Here is a 17028-nt window from a genome sequence, read left to right as displayed (position 1 = left end):
AAATATTGGCTTGGCTTGGCTGGGCTGGGCTTAAAAACATAACCTTACTCACAGTGGTACAGGGACAATACTGTACCTAAGACACATGGCAAACATGAGGGTTTAAATACACAAGGACTAATCACTAGACAAGACACACCTGTGCACAATCAAACCAATGACAAAATAGGACACAACAAGGGACCACATGGCAGGATCACATGACACAAACAAGGGAAACACATGGCAAAAGGGAGAACATGGCAAACATGGAAACAAAGCAATGACAACATAATAAGACATGACTAAACTTTAAAATAAAACATGAACATGAAACAAGACCAAAACTACACATGACAATAAGACTGGGAAACATTTTTTGGATTTAACCATCAGAAAGGATTTACATGGAAATCTTCACATCTCTGTCTATAGGAAACTTACTGATCGGAACACTATTCTACATGATGAAAGTTTTCATCCCCTGTGGTTAATTAAGAATATTCCTTATGGTCAATTTCAAAGATTGAGATGAATATGTGACTCGGATGAGGATTTTAAAGTGCAATCTACTATTCTGACACAACAAAGTACTTTTCAACAAAGAGGTTATAGTGTTGATGAACTATAACCTCTTTGTTGAAAAGTACTTTGTTGTGTCAGAATAGTAAGCTTCTGGAAAAGCCCAGTCACTGAAGAGGGAGGAACTTCTGGACAAAAACAGAAATCAAATTCGGGTCCTAATAACAAGCTATATTCTGTTACAAGATACAGCAAAGAAGCAACACAAATTTAACTATTCAAAAGAATTGTGTTACGTCCTGAGACGTATTGTGTATATGTGTTTTGCTGGTCCCGTCTCACTCTCGCTCTATTTCTCTCTCTCCCTCTCTCGCTCTCTTTCTCTTGTCCTTTCTTTCATAGGATTGGATTCTACCAAAGTGATCTCCGGATCTGATTGGTGCTAATGGGACCAGGGAGCAGCAATAAAATGATCTGGAAGGCCTGAAGAGGGAGCTCTTCTCAATTTGTGATTTCCTGTTGTTTAATTGCACATGTGCTATTGTGTGTTTGCTGCAGCATGTTGTTGCTGTTAGCTTGCCTGTTGATCTGCCTGTTGTGTGCAGCGTTATTTTTGGGTTTGAGTTGTTAAGTTGTTGTCAAACTCATTTCCCTTTTGTATATTTTGTAAAATATTGTAAATATCTTTTCCACATTTGGGAGCTGTAGGGGGTGAGAGCCATTTCTTTTGTAAATACTGTTTTCTCCTGTTTTTCATTTAGATAGGGAGTTAGGGTAATTTATTGTATTTTCTTTTTTTTTTTTTGGTTAGAGAATTTAGGTTTTTCTGTTAGGAGTTTGTGTGGTGTTTGTTTGTTGTTTTGGCCTTTGCTCACCCCTGAAGTTGTGCTTTCACTTGTGATTTTGTAAATAAAAGTGTACAAAGGATCTTTGATTTCAATTGCAGTTTATGTTGCGGCCTCACCCTAGACGGGGTCATAACAATTGGAATGTTTTTAAGTTGATGATTCTTTAAGGGAAATTTTTAAAGAGTCCCCGGTTTCACTATTAATTGTGCCCCAACAAAAAAGAACAAATTGGTGAGGAGTTTTCTTTCAGCTTCAAGATGGGAAACTTGGCTAAGACGATGAAAAGGGAATTTTAGCTGTGGTAATTGTAACTATTGTAAAAATATTGTCTGGACTAATACATTTGAGGACAAAAGACATAAGAAAAAATTTGAGATTATGAATTTTATCAATTGTAATTCCACCCAAGTTCAGGAGATAAAATGAGCTAGGTTAATAATGAGATTCTGACCCACACTCATAACCAGCAGGTGGTGGTAATGCATCTAAAGTTGTATGACAACTGCCATTAAAATCAAGAAGAAGAGGAAGGAGGAAGAAGAGCATAAAGAAAAGTAAAATCATTCATAACATAAATAGAAGGGGACAAGTCATCTTCACACATCTATGAACAGGGCAATCTTAACCACACATTATAGGGAAACATGATACAGGTTTGTGTGATGTTTGTTTAATAGAGGAGACAGTGGAGCATGTTTTGATTGAATGTAATGCATATGAAATAGAAAGCAAGTCTTAAGGAAGAATTTATTAGGATTAATGGAATAAATCATTGGATTTAGGTAATATGTGAGAAATACAGTTCAGGTGGCGGTATCCATATAAGAAGAAGAAGCTCAAAAGAAGAAGATCACGGGTAAGTTCTGTTTTATACATTAGCGATCATGAAACCTTAAAGTTTTTGGATACTTTGTTGTGTTCATGAATAACTGCTTTTATGTGATTGTAGTGAAATTTACTCTGAGTAGTAGTATTCTAGTATTTTTCAGAGGTGGTGAAATGTCAGCCTGTATAATTATCTGCATAACTTTTGTTGGTGTAATTCCTACTGATTTACTTAACTTGCAGTTATTTTCCTTGTTATCTTTTCAACCACACAAATAATTTGCTACACATGCACTTTTAAGTGTGTGACCTGTATATACAAAACTTCTCTTATTAAACACTGTAAACTGGGATTGTTTCCCATTGCTTCCCATTTCTTTTAAAAGAAATACACATTCATCTCTGCAAGTAATTCACTAGACCCTAAAGAGCATCCCTGTTTAGGTACATCTGTGTATTGTTTCCCCGAGGATATCTGGAATAATCTACCCAGCACTTGAGTTCAAACTCTCCTCAAGTTTGATGAAGTCTCAGTCTCTAGTAGAGCTCTAGGTTTTCTTTTTCACTCCTTGTGATACCTGTTTATGTAAAGTATTTTAGTTACTTTGTCTCGCCCTGCAAGTGTGTACCTTTCTGAGTCTGACAATCACAGAAACAGCCAATGAGGGCAGCATCAGACCCATAAAACTTTATAGACTTGTTTTTCTTAGTTGATAGTTTGGCAGAGAGAGACACAGTTTGATTTTTGATCTGCTTCCTTTGCTGACGTGTTTATGATGCCAAAGTAAGTTTTTTATTATTATTATTTTATGAAAATTTGATCTTTCTTATGTTTGTATTTATGCCATATCCTCTTGAGAACAAGAATTTATTCATATGTTATGCTATGTCCTCTGTAAAGGGCACCAGGACTTATTTAAAAATATTAGTTAATTAAAAATAAAAGTTATTTTAAAATGAAATGACATAAGACGTGTATAGGCAAAAACAGCTGTGTAAAAACAGCGGGCTTCTCCTTTCCTCCGGCTCCACCTTGGTCCTCGATCACACTGGCTCCGACTCAGTCCTCGGGCGCACTAGTCGGCTTTGTCTCCGTTGGTCGTCCCGCGGATTGGTGACATCAACACCTTGTGAGACATACAGGCCCCTCCAATAATACTGGCATTCTTGGTAAATATGAGCAAAGTCGGCTGTGAAAATGAATCTGCATTATTTATTCTTTTGATCTTTAATTAAAAAAATTCACAAAATTCTAACTATTCATCTAAGTAACAGTTGAAAGTGGGTGGAAACACATTATGAAATGTTTTTCTCCAATACATGTTGGCCACAGTTATTGGCACCCCTAGAAATTCTTATTAGTAAAATATCTCTGAAGTATATTCCCATTCATATTTATATTTTTTTTAGCACACCAGGGTGACTAGGAGCATGGAATTATCCAACCATGACTTCCTGTTCCACAAGAGTACAAATATATGTAAACACAAAGGCCAAATTACCTTAATCATTCATCACAATGAGTAAAAACAAAGAATATAGTTCTGATGTGCAGAAAAAGATTGTTGAGCTTCACAAAATAGAAATGGCTGTAAGAAAAAAGGTAACGCATTGAAAATCCCCATTTCCACCATCAGGGCAATAATTAAGAAGTTCCAATCAACTAAAGATGTTACAAATCTGCCTGGAAGAGGACTTGCGTCTAAATCGTCCTAATGCATGGTGAGGAGGAAAGTGTGAGTGGCCAAAGACTCTCCAAGGATCACAGCTGGAGAATTGCAGAAATTAGTTGAGTCTTGGGGTCAGAAAGCCAAAAAAATTACCACACAGCACCTACATCACCAGTTGTTTGGGAGGGTTTCAGGAAAAATCCTCCTCGCTCATCCAAAAACAAACTCCAGCATATTCAGTTGTCAGACACAACTGGAACTTCAAAAGGGAACTGGTTCTATAATCAGATGGGGAAAAAAAAGGAGCTTTTTGGCAGCAAACCCACCAGATGGGTTTGGTGCAAACAGGGATAAAAAGTACCCCCTGAACATGGTTAAATATACTGCTGGATCTTTAATGTTGTGGATTCTATCAAATACCAACAGATACAAAAATCAAAACCTGACTGCTTCTGCTTTCTTATAATGGGCCGTGGTTGGATCTTCCATCAGGGCATCCAAAACAAAACATCAAAATCAACACAAAAATGTGTCACTGAGCACAAAATGAAGCTTCTGCCATGGCTGTCCCACTCCCCTGACCTGAACCCTGAAGAAAATGAGTGGGGTGAACTGAAAAGAAGAAGCACCAACATGGAGCTGGGAATCTGAAGGATCTGGAGAGATTCTGTATGAAGGAATGGTCTCTGATCTCTTGTCAGGTGTTCTCCAAGCTCATCAGGCATTATAGAAGAAGACTCAAGAGTTGTCATCTTGGGAAAAGGACGTTGCAATAATTGGGTGCCAATAATTGTGGCCAACATAAACTAGAGAAAAACATTTATTTCATAATGAGCTTTCCCACCATTTTCAATTGTTTTACTTCAATGAAAGGTTAGAATTTTGTGATTTTTTTTTTTTTCTTTTTCTTTTTTCAATGAAAGATCAGAAGGATAAACAATGCAGATTTATTTTCATAGCCACCTTTGCTCATATTTACCAAGGGTGCCAATATTAGTGGAGGGCATTGTAAGTGAGTCATCCAAAATGTGTACTGTTGGTGTGCCTCCAGGAACAGGGTGGGGAAACACTTGAACTATGATACTATTTGTTCAGTGAGTCATGTGTCCATTGTTACTGATATATTGCGAGTAGTATTCAACTAGTCATGCAGTTTCAACACCATGAGGTGACCTATTAAAATAAAATGTTTTTTATTAGGTCACTGGTATGAGTGGAGTCTTCATCTCATCTGAGTCCATGTCATTTTAATATTTCCTAATTGTGCTGTTTATTACATTACATGTAAAACTTTTTGTTTATGAAAAAACTACTGTAGGGATTTTACTGAGAGTGCTCTCCCTGACATACATTTCTCATAGAAAACATGAGATGAACCATAAAGTATTTACAAGTTACACCATGTAAATAAACGGAGAAATTTGGTTAGAGCTCTCTTGTTAATATTTATTTTGTTCAACTTGATAAAAATTCAGAAATCTTAGTCACTTGCAACTTGCGTACACGGTGCAAAGGATGTCGTGAGCCCATGCACGTGTCATTTTAACATATAATCATGTCAAAGCAGTTGATACATGATACAACTGTACTGCCTGGTGAGCTGTCAGCAATTTCATGAGCTTTCATGCTAAACATGGAGTCAGAAAAAATATTGGATTTTCCATTGTTGCTGCCACAGCTGTGGTAAGAAAAAGAATGAAAAGATAGATGTGCAAAGGATTTGATTGAAGAGCAGACAACAGCAGCATAGTGGAGATGCAGAGGGGAAACTCTTTGCATTACCGGCCCATAAGAGAGCCACAATGCGGCAAATTAGGATGCATCAAGGTTGAAGACTAGAGATTTTTATTCTAGGATTGATTTCTTCAATTTTAAGGATTTACTCGACATAAAATTGGCAGAATTTCCATGTGGCAGAATTAAGGTAGGAACTTCTGGCGGTAAATTTGAGATCTGGATATAGCTAAATGGGAGCTGTAGCGCTAAAAAGATAAAAAGAAAGCTTATAAGAAAAAGGGGAATTGATTGCCATTATGGTTAATAATAAAAGATGGGCTGCTGCGTCAGTTTCTGTAAACGGTCATAGAACCCTGAAGTTGGAGGAGAATGGTAGCAAGCAGTGTGTTGAGCCATTACAGGTGCTGGTCATATAATTAGAATATCATCAAAAAGTTGATTTATTTCACTAATTCCATTCAAAAAGTGAAACTTGTATATTATATTCATTCATTACACACAGACTGATATATTTCAAATGTTTATTTCTTTTAATTTTGATGATTATAACTGACAACTAAGGAAAATCCCAAATTCAGTATCTCAGAAAATTAGAATATTACTTAAGACCAATACAAAGAAAGGATTTTTAGAAATCTTGGCCAACTGAAAAGTATGAACATGAAAAGTATGAGCATGTACAGCACTCAATACTTAGTTGGGGCTCCTTTTGCCTGAATTACTGCAGCAATGCGGCGTGGCATGGAGTCGATCAGTCTGTGGCACTGCTCAGGTGTTATAAGAGCCCAGGTTGCTCTGATAGTGGCCTTCAGCTCTTCTGCATTGTTGGGTCTGGCATATCGCATCTTCCTCTTCACAATACCCCCTAGATTTTCTATGGGGTTAAGGTCAGGTGAGTTTGCTGGCCAATTAAGAACTGGGATACCATGGTCCTTAAACCAGGTACTGGTAGCTTTGACACTGTGTGCAGGTGCCAAGTCCTGTTGGAAAATGAAATCTGCATCTCCATAAAGTTGGTCAGCAGCAGGAAGCATGAAGTGCTCTAAAACTTCCTGGTATAGGGCTGCGTTGACCTTGGACCTCAGAAAACACAGTGGACCAACACCAGCAGATGACATGGCACCCCAAACCATCACTGACTGTGGAAACTTTACACTGGACCTCAAGCAACATGGATTGTGTGCCTCTCCTCTCTTCCTCCAGACTCTGGGACCCTGATTTCCAAAGGAAATGCAAAATTTAGAGAACATAACTTTGGACCACTCAGCAGCAGTCCAGTCCTTTTTGTCTTTAGCCCAGGCGAGACACTTCTGACGCTGTCTGTTGTTCAAGAGTGGCTTGACACAAGAAATACGACAGCTGAAACACATGTCTTGCATACGTCTGTACATAGTGGTTCTTGAAGCACTGACTCCAGCTGCAGTCCACTCTTTGTGAATTTCCCCCACATTTCTGAATGGGTTTTGTTTCACAATCCTCTCCAGGGTGCGGTTATCCCTATTGCTTGTACACTTTTTTCTACCACATCTTTTCCTTCCCTTCGCCTCTCTATTAATGTGCTTGGACACAGAGCTCTGTGAACAGCCAGCCTCTTTTGCAATGACCTTTTGTGTCTTGCCCTCCTTGTGCAAGGTGTCAATGGTCTTCTTTTGGACATCTGTCAAGTCAGCAGTCTTCCCCATGATTGTGTAGCCTACAGAACTAGACTGAGAGACCATTTAAAGGCCTTTGCAGGTGTTTTGAGTTAATTAGCTGATTAGAGTGTGGCACCAGGTGTCTTCAATATTGAACCTTTTCACAATATTCTAATTTTCTGAGATACTGAATTTGGGATTTTCCTTAGTTGTCAGTTATAATCATCAAAATTAAAAGTAATAAACATTTGAAATATATCAGTCTGTGTGTAATGAATGAATATAATATACAAGTTTCACTTTTTGAATGGAATTAGTGAAATAAATCAACTTTTTGATGATATTCTAATTATATGACCAGCACCTGTAGATTGCTGTAAGTGAGTGGGCGGGACACAATGCCAAAATAGCTGATGTACTAAGGTGAGTGGCTGCTTATATGCTTCAGAGTAGATGGGTTCACGCCTCCTGAAATTACGTTTAGGAACTTCATTTAAAAATGACCCAGAGCAAGTCGCTTGTAAGGTACTCAACTCGGCTTGTAATTCCTCTCACATGATGCAAGCCACAACTAAATGAGCAGCAGTGATTTTCATGCTAGTTCTCCTGAAGGGGGAAAAAGAAGTTTGTGACCTCTTAGGACAACCACCCTAAAAACAGATTATTTTTTTTTACAAAGAATTGCAGATTACGTCATGACAACTTTAGTTCAGTATTTACGATTACTTTAAATAAATAAACTGTTTTTTGTTTGTTTGTTTGTTTGCATGGCAGTAATCTTTATGGAGAAAAATGGACAGCACTTCTAAAATGAGTTTCCATGACAGCAGAGAGGAGGGTGATGTTGTTGACTTCCAGAACCAGAGATCAGGATCTCCAGAGCCCAGCTGTGTGCCTATGAAGAGTGATGAATCCATGAGAGCCCCTCTTAAGTTCAGTGATGGAGCAGTAGCCTCTGATCCTGTGTGAGTACAAACATGTAGTTGGTGATTGAACTGTTGCAATGAAATGTGACATTAAATATCAACACAGAATGAACCCACAGAGATTAACTGAGTTACAAGATTTTACTTATAAACAGGGATCTGAACTGGTTCACGAACGAAAGCAAAAACCAGAAATGAAAGAAATTTTAACAGGAACATAAACAAAAATTAAATTAAGTTTAATCGTTCTGAACTGAAACGCTTATTTGAAATTAGCCCCACACAACTTCTTGAGCAAATAGTATGATGATTTAGTGTCATTTGATAATCAACGCACCCGCGTAAATGAAACATCACCCTTGATAAATAATGAAGGTGAATATATAGGCTAATATAATACATATATTTAGTGAAAGAGTTTATTTCTCTGATGAACTAACAAGCTGTGGACTCGCCTGAGGTAAATGCTATGTGACAGTGTTTACTTGTTTTATTGACGTCTTTCCACCCCTGAAACACTGATTGAGCGATTACACGAGATATTATACATTTCAGTAAGTTGTACTGTATCTTTCAACACCTTCAGATGTTTATTCATGTTCATTCTGTAACTAGTATTATGAGGCGCCTGTACAGTGATCTGTCTCACGCCACATTAAAGAGCATCAAAACTGCATTTTTTTTTTTTTTAATTTTGTGATTAAAGGAATAGTTCACTTTCAAATAAAAATTTCTTAAGTCACTGAAATATGGTCACAAAATAAATATTAAATATGTGTTCACAAGACTTCTGGATATTGGAGGTTGTAAACTAGAATTTTTGCTTCAAAATGATGTAACAATTACCCTGCCTACTCGTTCATATAAAACAATATATTGATTTAAATTTTGTAAGACACTTTTTGTCAAGAAAGACAGTATGCGGGACACATGAATCTTCATGAATAATGCTGTGATTCACACCTGAGAAGACAAAGACCCGCATAATGAGCCCTTTCAGTCAGGTAGGCTATGTGAGAGGACACTAAAAAAATCAAAGTACAAAGTAGTTTTTTTTTTTTTTGGTAGTTTATTCAGAATATAGTTAACAATATAAATGAGACACATTTTGAATAAATGAGGGCACATTTTGAGTATACAGTTTTACCTGGAAATAATCCTGTTCAAAGATACAAGTGAACATCACTTACCTGGCATTCCAAGGTGTTTGGTGTTTCTGCCCTGTAGAAAAAAAAAAAAAACCTTTCCTGCTTCCAGTCAGTGATCTCACCATTATATTCATTCATAATGTCCAGTGTGGGCCAATATCTGGTCACTATGATTCTCAAATCTGTGAGATAAAAGAAAAAAGCCCTCTGTGAGCATGCTGATAACAGATATTTATGTTTTTGAAAGAAGTCTCATGATCATCAAGCCTGCATTTATTTGATAAAAATACAGAAAAAAACAGCAATACTGTGAAATATTATTATAATTTAAAATAATGTTTTTCTATTTTAATATACTTTAAAAAATAATGTATTTCTGTGATGCAAAGCGTTTAAACATTCATATTACCTATATGTATTTTACTATACCATATTACCTATATGATATTTCACTCATCTCAGTATAGCAATATAGTCTGGGAATAGCTATGGCAATTTACTAAGTTGTGTAGTAAACAAAACCCTGCGTCAATCTGCCCCATTAATTCACACTGAGACACACAAAACTTGCAGGATTCATATTAAAACATTTTTTTTTGCAGTTTAATATTCACAGACACTAGGCTATATCGTGATTAGAATACAGAATTTAAGAATAAAAAACAACTTACCTTTCACAATCATCGGCTCGATAGTTGATCCTTGAAATGAAAGTGAAACCAGCTCTCCTTCTGAGGTAAATCCTATTAGAATTATTCCTCACCGCATCTCAAAACGATGAAAAGTACATGAAACTGACTAAACTTGATGCGTTTTTCTGAGCTGACGCGGGCGTTCACTCTGCTGCATTGATCGCCTCAGAACGCCTTTGCGTCTGAATAGCGTGAGCGGTCTGTGGGCGTGGCCACATTAGTGGATAATGAGCTGAGCCGCAAACTACTGACATGTCTCTTTTTCATACAGATTACATAAACAGAGAATATTTGTTTTCGATTTGACTTACATGATTTAAAACCTGACATTTTAATGTTTCTTTAGACATAAGTCTCATTTTTGTGTCATTAGTATTCACTACATTAGTTCATTTTCTGAGAAATCAGATTGGACTTCATTCAGAGAGAGACTGCGGCTCACACATCATGTTAGTTTTCTTTATTTTGCAAAAAGCACAACATTTTGTTTTTACTCTGAGTGTACACAAATAAAAGACGACATTTCACAGATTAGAATGGTAAATAACTCTTAACTGATTTGTCCAAAATTGACAGTATTTTTAGTCTCTTTCACACTGATAAGAAAAAAACCGAGGTGGTATCGCCGGCAATACCGCCGGCTCCAGGGTGTTAAAAGGGCAGCTATAAAAAAAAAGCCAGTGTTGAGCAGCAAACAGGTATTTGAAGCTTCTGGTGTTTCTGGAGTCTCAAGAAGCTCTCCATACAGACTGGCAGTTGTGCGTAAAGATACATTTCAGTCACTCCAAACCAAAGCTCACAAAAAGAAACATTCTTGTGTAGTGGCAAAGATTCCATTTAAGCAGAAGGGTGATAGCGCTCAGTGGGGAAGCCAGACATTATGGGGCCTGGCATGCAGGGCTGGAAGAGTAACTTATACAAATGTGTGTTTGATCACTCCAGATGCTACACCACACCCCCCATGGTGATGGCCCTGATGTCCATTAACAATGTCTCTGTAGATATTGTTTTCTGCAGTTCAGAGCATTTTATTCTCATTAGCCACTTTCACACACGGAACCCGGTAAATTGCCGTAGATTTACCAGATAGACTATTCTGGTAAATACACAAATGTGCTGTTCACACAAGCAACCCTGTTACATAATTTTAGCAGTAAGACACCATGATCTCTAAATGTTAACTTACCAGTAAAGACTCTATGTGGGAAAGGGGCTATTATTTAGTTGGTAAGGAGAGATTTGAAGTCAATGGCTCATTTGTGGAGCATCATTTTATAAACACAGTTTCACAGTTGAAACAAACATGGAGAGACTGAAAGGATTTTCCGCTAAGAGTGCTTTCACACTTGGTTCGATTGCCTGGACCAAACCCGAGTTCGATTGCTCCCCCCTCCCCCTGCCCCCACTGGACTGTGTTCATATTATATTATTTGGGTCCGACCCGCGGTTCGTTTGTGTCATCAAACCAGCAGCTGTTTACTTCGTTGCTTAGTAACGACAGCGCAGGAGAAGGTGGCAAAATGCATAACGTTGCTCTCATCGCTTTTTTATTTTTGTTTTTGAACCGTTGGTTTTGTTCATAACGGCACTTGCGTCTATCTGCCGCGAATGTAGAATGCTGAAGGTGAGCAGAAATGACATTAAGGCTACACTACAGCTCTCTGCTTGCAGCACGTCAGCCACGCTCGTCGGGAAAGTGAGTGAAACACAAACACACATTTTTATCAAATAATACGGCATTAATAGCGGTTCACTTCCGCAATTTGGTACGTTTGCGTTCATATCAGAAGTGAACCGTACCGGAGTTCACTTGAACCGCACCCCAGACCACCCTTTTTAAGCGAACTCGGGTACAGTTCGCGGGTGCGCACCCGAGTTCAGAAGACAGTGTTCACATCATCCAAACGTACCGAACTCTGACGTCAATCGAACTCGTGTGCGCACCAAAAGAGTCATTTGAAGAATAAAGATTCTACCTGATCTGGGATAGTTTCTGCATAAAAATATTTTGGGCCTATATTTAAGCTGTTTATCATGTCTTACCAGGTTTTGAGAATAACTAACAGGGCTTTTCTAGAAGATCTTTTTGCTCATGCTCATATTCATTCTTTGTGTTGTTCTTGTTTCTGCTGTGTGGATAGAGATGATCAGACTGGACACCTGCAGCCTGATTCTCACCAACCGTTATATGATGAACTACAGAGAGTCAAAGACCAACACAAAACCAGCATGAAAAATAAGTATGAGAGCTTATTAAATAGCCTCAAACTACAAGAGAATCAAACCTTCCTGAAAAGTTTCTATACACAGCCTTGCATCATAGAGGATGAGAGTGAAGGAGTGAATGAAGAACATGAGGTTTTACACATGGAGGGCACAGCCAGAACACTACACTCACAAGACAATGCAATCTACTGCAATGACATATTCAAAGCTTCACTTGAGCCAGGATGTGAGGAGAAAGACAAAATCAAGGCTGTTCTTACTAAAGGCATTGCTGGAATTGGAAAAACCGTCTCTGTTGCGAAGTTCGTTCTGGACTGGGCCGAGGGAAAAGCCAATCACGATGTAGATTTCATGTTTGTTCTTCCATTTCGAGAGCTGAACTTGATAGGAGATCATCAGTACAGTCTTTACAAACTTCTGCTGGCCTTTCATCCTGAACTTAAAGATCTGGACTCAAAGATTTATGAGGAGTGTAAAGTTGTGTTCATCTTTGATGGTCTGGATGAAAGCAGAATTACACTAATGTTTTCAGACAGTGCGAAAGTTTCTGATGTGACCGAAACTTCATCAGTGGGTGTGTTGATATCAAACCTCATGAAAAGAGAGCTGCTTCCCTCTGCTCTCATCTGGATCACCTCCAGACCAGCAGCAGCCAATCAGATCCCTTCCAAATACATCAACCGTATGACAGAAATTCATGGATTCAGTGAGCCTCAGAAGGAGGAATATTTCAGGAAGAGAATCAGTGATGAGCATCAAGCCAGAAAAATCATCTCACACATCAGAAGAGCAAGAGGCATCCACATCATGTGCAACATACCTGTCTTCTGCTGGATCTCGTCTACTGTGTTTCAAAACATCCTGAAACAAGATGACAGTACAGAAATCCCTCAAACTCTGACTGAAATGTATATCCAGTTCCTACTTATTCAGATCAACATGAGGAATCAGATGTATGAAGAGAGAAATCCAGAAAAACTCATGCAGTCTAATAGAGAAATGATTGTAAAACTTGGTGAACTGGCTTTCAAACAGCTGATGAAGGGCAATGTGATGTTCTATGAGGAGGACCTGAGAGAGAGTGGCATAGATGTCACTGACACCTCAGTGTATTTTGGGATTTGCGCTGAGATCTTTAAGGAGGAATCTGTGATTCATCAGAAGAAAGTTTACAGCTTCATACATCTAAGCTTTCAGGAGTTTCTCGCTGCTTTCTATGTCTTTTACTCTCATCTAATGAAAAACATGGAACCATTGCAGTGTTTTCTGGATGATAAATACAAGAGGTACAGATCTAAGAAAAACAGACCTAAGAAAATCTCACAGTATGAACTACTGAAATTAGCAGTTGATAAAACCCTTTGGAGTAAAAACGGACACCTGGATGTGTTCCTGAGGTTCTGTCTGGGCGTTGCAGTGGAGTCCAATCAGAGACTCTTACAGGATCTACTAACAAACACAGAGAACAGCTCCAAGATCGTCAAAGCATTTGCACGGCATGTTAAAGACACAATCAAGGGATGTTTCAACATTTCACCTGACAAATCCATTAATCTGTTCCTCTGTTTGCTTGAAATGAATGATCAGACTCTGTACAGAGAGATTCAGGAGTTTTTGAAATCAGACAAAGAATTGTATCTCTCTCCTTCTCTTTGCTCAGCAATAGCCTACATGATTCAGATGTCAGAGGATGTGCTGGATGAGTTTGATCCCATGAAATACAACACACCAGAGGAGGGTAGATGGAGACTGATACCAGCTGTGATAAACTGCAGAAAAGCTCTGTGAGTATCCATTCATGTCATCACAGAAGAAACAGATTTGTCTGTAGTTGAAACTTAAACATTGAAGCAGAAAGGAAATAAGCAGTTGAAAGCACACTGAACAGTAGACAGTAGAAGCACATCTGTGTGGAAAATGTTTACAACCACTTCACATTAAGAATTGAAAGTTTAACACTTTTATACCTCAAAGTATTGCTTATTAGTCAAAAGACATTTTCTTCAAAGAAATAAAGTCTACAATAAGAAATAAAACAATAAGAAATAAAAACAATAGAACAAAGACACAAATTACATAAACTCAAAAGTAATCAAATATTAAATAAAAAAACATCTTAGGTTGCGCAATGCGTATGCAACAAGTTCCCTGAGAAGGGAAACGAGACTCTGCATCTAGTATTGATGCTATGGAGAATGCCATTAGCGTGACCGGTGTCTGAGGCACATGTAGACAAGAGCCAATAATCATTGGCAGATGGCAGTCCATGACGTCACACGCGAACAGCCTGTGAGTGTACTCTTTTGTCTGAAGGAGATATGCAGACAGTCAATGAAACGCAGTGTCTCGTTCCCATTCTCAGGGAACCAGGTTGCATACGCAACCTAAAATGTTCCCTTTCGAAGTGGAACTTTGACACTGCATCTGGTATCTGAATGCCTGCCTCACTAAACTGTGAATATCCACAAACATAGTGGGCATAGCATAAATTGTCACTAGGGACTACCCAGTCGGAGTTAGGGAGTAGTGCCACTATATGAGTCACATGGGATGAGACCATCTTATTGACATGCTTCTGAGCCAATATACTAGGAAAGATCTCCAAGCTTCTATGCTCTACAGCAAGGAAAAAAAACAGATGTTACACCTTCCTCCCTCCCTTGTGGGACAGGCCTTAGCCCTATATGGTCCCCAGAGCGGGGTTTTCCAAAGGGAAAATTCCCAACATAGTGCATATCTCACTAGTATTTGAAGAGGCTCTTAGGGATCAGCCCTAGAGTGATTAGGGGAGAATAGTTCATACCCTGACCTGAGTAAAGGCACGTCTCCAGGACTCACTATAGCTAATGGCTAAACTATAGAATGCTACAATGATAAGGATGGGTGTCACGGGCTATCCACCTCTATCTCATCAGTTTGTAATTCTTATCATTCCTATAGCACCCTACCAAAGAGGAGCATTTATCCCTTCTTCCAGACCCAACGACAGTTGGGGAGAGAGGTAAACGAAACAAAGGTACTCTTTTGAATTGCCCATCATAGTTCCATTCACCTTTCTCTATTGTAAGGGGTACTTGAGCAGCTTACCAAAAGGAAGTATGCAAGGTGCCAAAAACTTCAGTAATTAGCACCTCCCTTCAGTATTTATACCCATTCAAGGGGGAGCATACATCCTACCATTTACTCAGGAAATGTAAATGAGAGCAGGACATAATGGTCACTCATACCCTGCCTTGAGTCAAGGCACTCTACCTAAGAGCTGCTATAGCTAGCGTTTTGTCTTTTTTCAGCACTGAACAATAGTAAGCGATAGATAATAAGGAGGGACATCCTGCAGGTGAACTTCCTCTACTTAGCATTGTTGAGGGCTATAGTAGAGCACCCATCTAATAGGGTGCATACATCTAACCTCTGACCTACTTCAAAACCAAACAGTAGTTGGGGAGGAATGTGAACAAAGTAGAGAGAATCTATACTGCCCTACATAACTCCGTTCACCCTGCATCAACCCTCAAAGACCCCCAGAGAGGGATGTATCTCCTGTGACTTTTGTGGCATGGATGGCTAAATCTGTGGCATCCATAGGTTTTTTTGACTGCCTCAGGAGATAGTGCTCAATGGGTGGGCCTGGAGTTGCCACAACACCTGTGTCCCAACCTTAGGGGGGAGGACACCACTCTCCAGGAACACTACTAAGTAGAAATTGGGCGGATTTCATGGTTGCAGGGCCCCACAGGCCTGTCTTGCCTCCGCATATTCCTTGACATAAGCCACAAGGTGATAAGCAGAGGAGGTGGATTTATTTGATAATGTCTGCCTCTACTCTGTCCACTTGTGACCCCATGATTGAAGCTGCCATACTCTTTCAGCAGATATGGGGTCTGAACCGCAAAGTGCAAACACTGGACTTTCATCCCACAAGAAAAAAGTTAAGTGAGAGGAGAGCTCCCTCACCGCGGCTCATAACAGTGATCGCATGCAGTTTCCTTGAGAGCTGAATGCGCTCACTCCATTGGCTAGGTGGAAGCCTTTAAAGAGGATGCAGCACCAGGGGAGATATAGCTAGCAAGCAGCTCTTCAGCTAGGGCATCTTCACATATCGTTGCTCACAGTCTCTCCTCCATTATCTTGACACCTCAATGTGGACAACAATTGAAGCTTGAGTCTTAGACCTTATAAATGATGTATAGTTTGTGAAGTTAATTACTAATGTAAACAAAGAACGCTTCAGTGTGCCAGCGTATCCGGGTAAGACCTAATGCACAGATCCAACTGGCATTTAGTTGTGTATCTGACCGTTCAAGCACAATAAGCCATTAAAGACAACTGAATTTGGGATTGCACTCTGTCTGAGAAGTGGCTTTCTGCACGCACTTCAGGTGTGTGGACACAGAAAGCTGCCTGTTAGCGTGCAAGCAGCGAATTCAGTTCTCTTGTGCTACTAACAACTTGACAATCATATTCTGCTCTTTATTTTCTCATTCACCCATATTTCTTTATCACTCTAACATGTTAGTAACTTTCAGCAGTCGTGCTCTGCACGGATACATTTACATACATGATATAAAGAATATAGCAAAATCATCACAGCACCAAATACTTATACACCAAATACAATATTTAAAAACAACATTTAAACATTTTTATATTTTAATGTGGACTACAACATGCTCTATAATGATTGAAAATGTTCTGAGTACATTTGTTATTGTTCAGTAAAACTTGTCATATGAACTTGTGACATAAGGCTTCATTAGTTAACATGTTAATTCATTATTATCAAACTGACCATGAAAAATACTTAAAAAGCATTTATTAATC

General features: G+C 38.8%; 1 protein-coding gene across 10 annotated transcripts in view; it reads left to right on the top strand.

Annotated features, from left to right (window-relative positions):
* The first annotated feature begins 1848 nt into the window (after positions 1-1848).
* Positions 1849-17028, top strand: part of LOC127510578 (NACHT, LRR and PYD domains-containing protein 3-like) — a 104962-nt gene continuing 89782 nt past the window's right edge. For 4 of the 10 annotated variants that reach the window (XM_051890229.1, XM_051890228.1, XM_051890227.1 and 1 more), the window contains exons 1-4: positions 1849-2002; positions 2132-2205; positions 7990-8180; positions 12123-13991. In XM_051890229.1, coding sequence (XP_051746189.1) covers positions 8008-8180; positions 12123-13991 — 2042 coding nt within the window. In that variant the 5' untranslated portion in view covers positions 1849-2002; positions 2132-2205; positions 7990-8007. Of the gene's footprint in view, positions 2206-2890; positions 2959-7989; positions 8181-12122; positions 13992-17028 lie in introns of those variants that run through there. The other 6 variants (XM_051890234.1, XM_051890230.1, XM_051890223.1 and 3 more) reach the window with 5 other exon arrangements.

The sequence above is a fragment of the Ctenopharyngodon idella genome, chromosome 4 (assembly GCF_019924925.1).
Source record: "Ctenopharyngodon idella isolate HZGC_01 chromosome 4, HZGC01, whole genome shotgun sequence".
Classification (NCBI taxonomy): Eukaryota; Metazoa; Chordata; class Actinopteri; order Cypriniformes; family Xenocyprididae; genus Ctenopharyngodon; species Ctenopharyngodon idella.
This window is presented reverse-complemented; position numbering and strand designations above follow the sequence as displayed.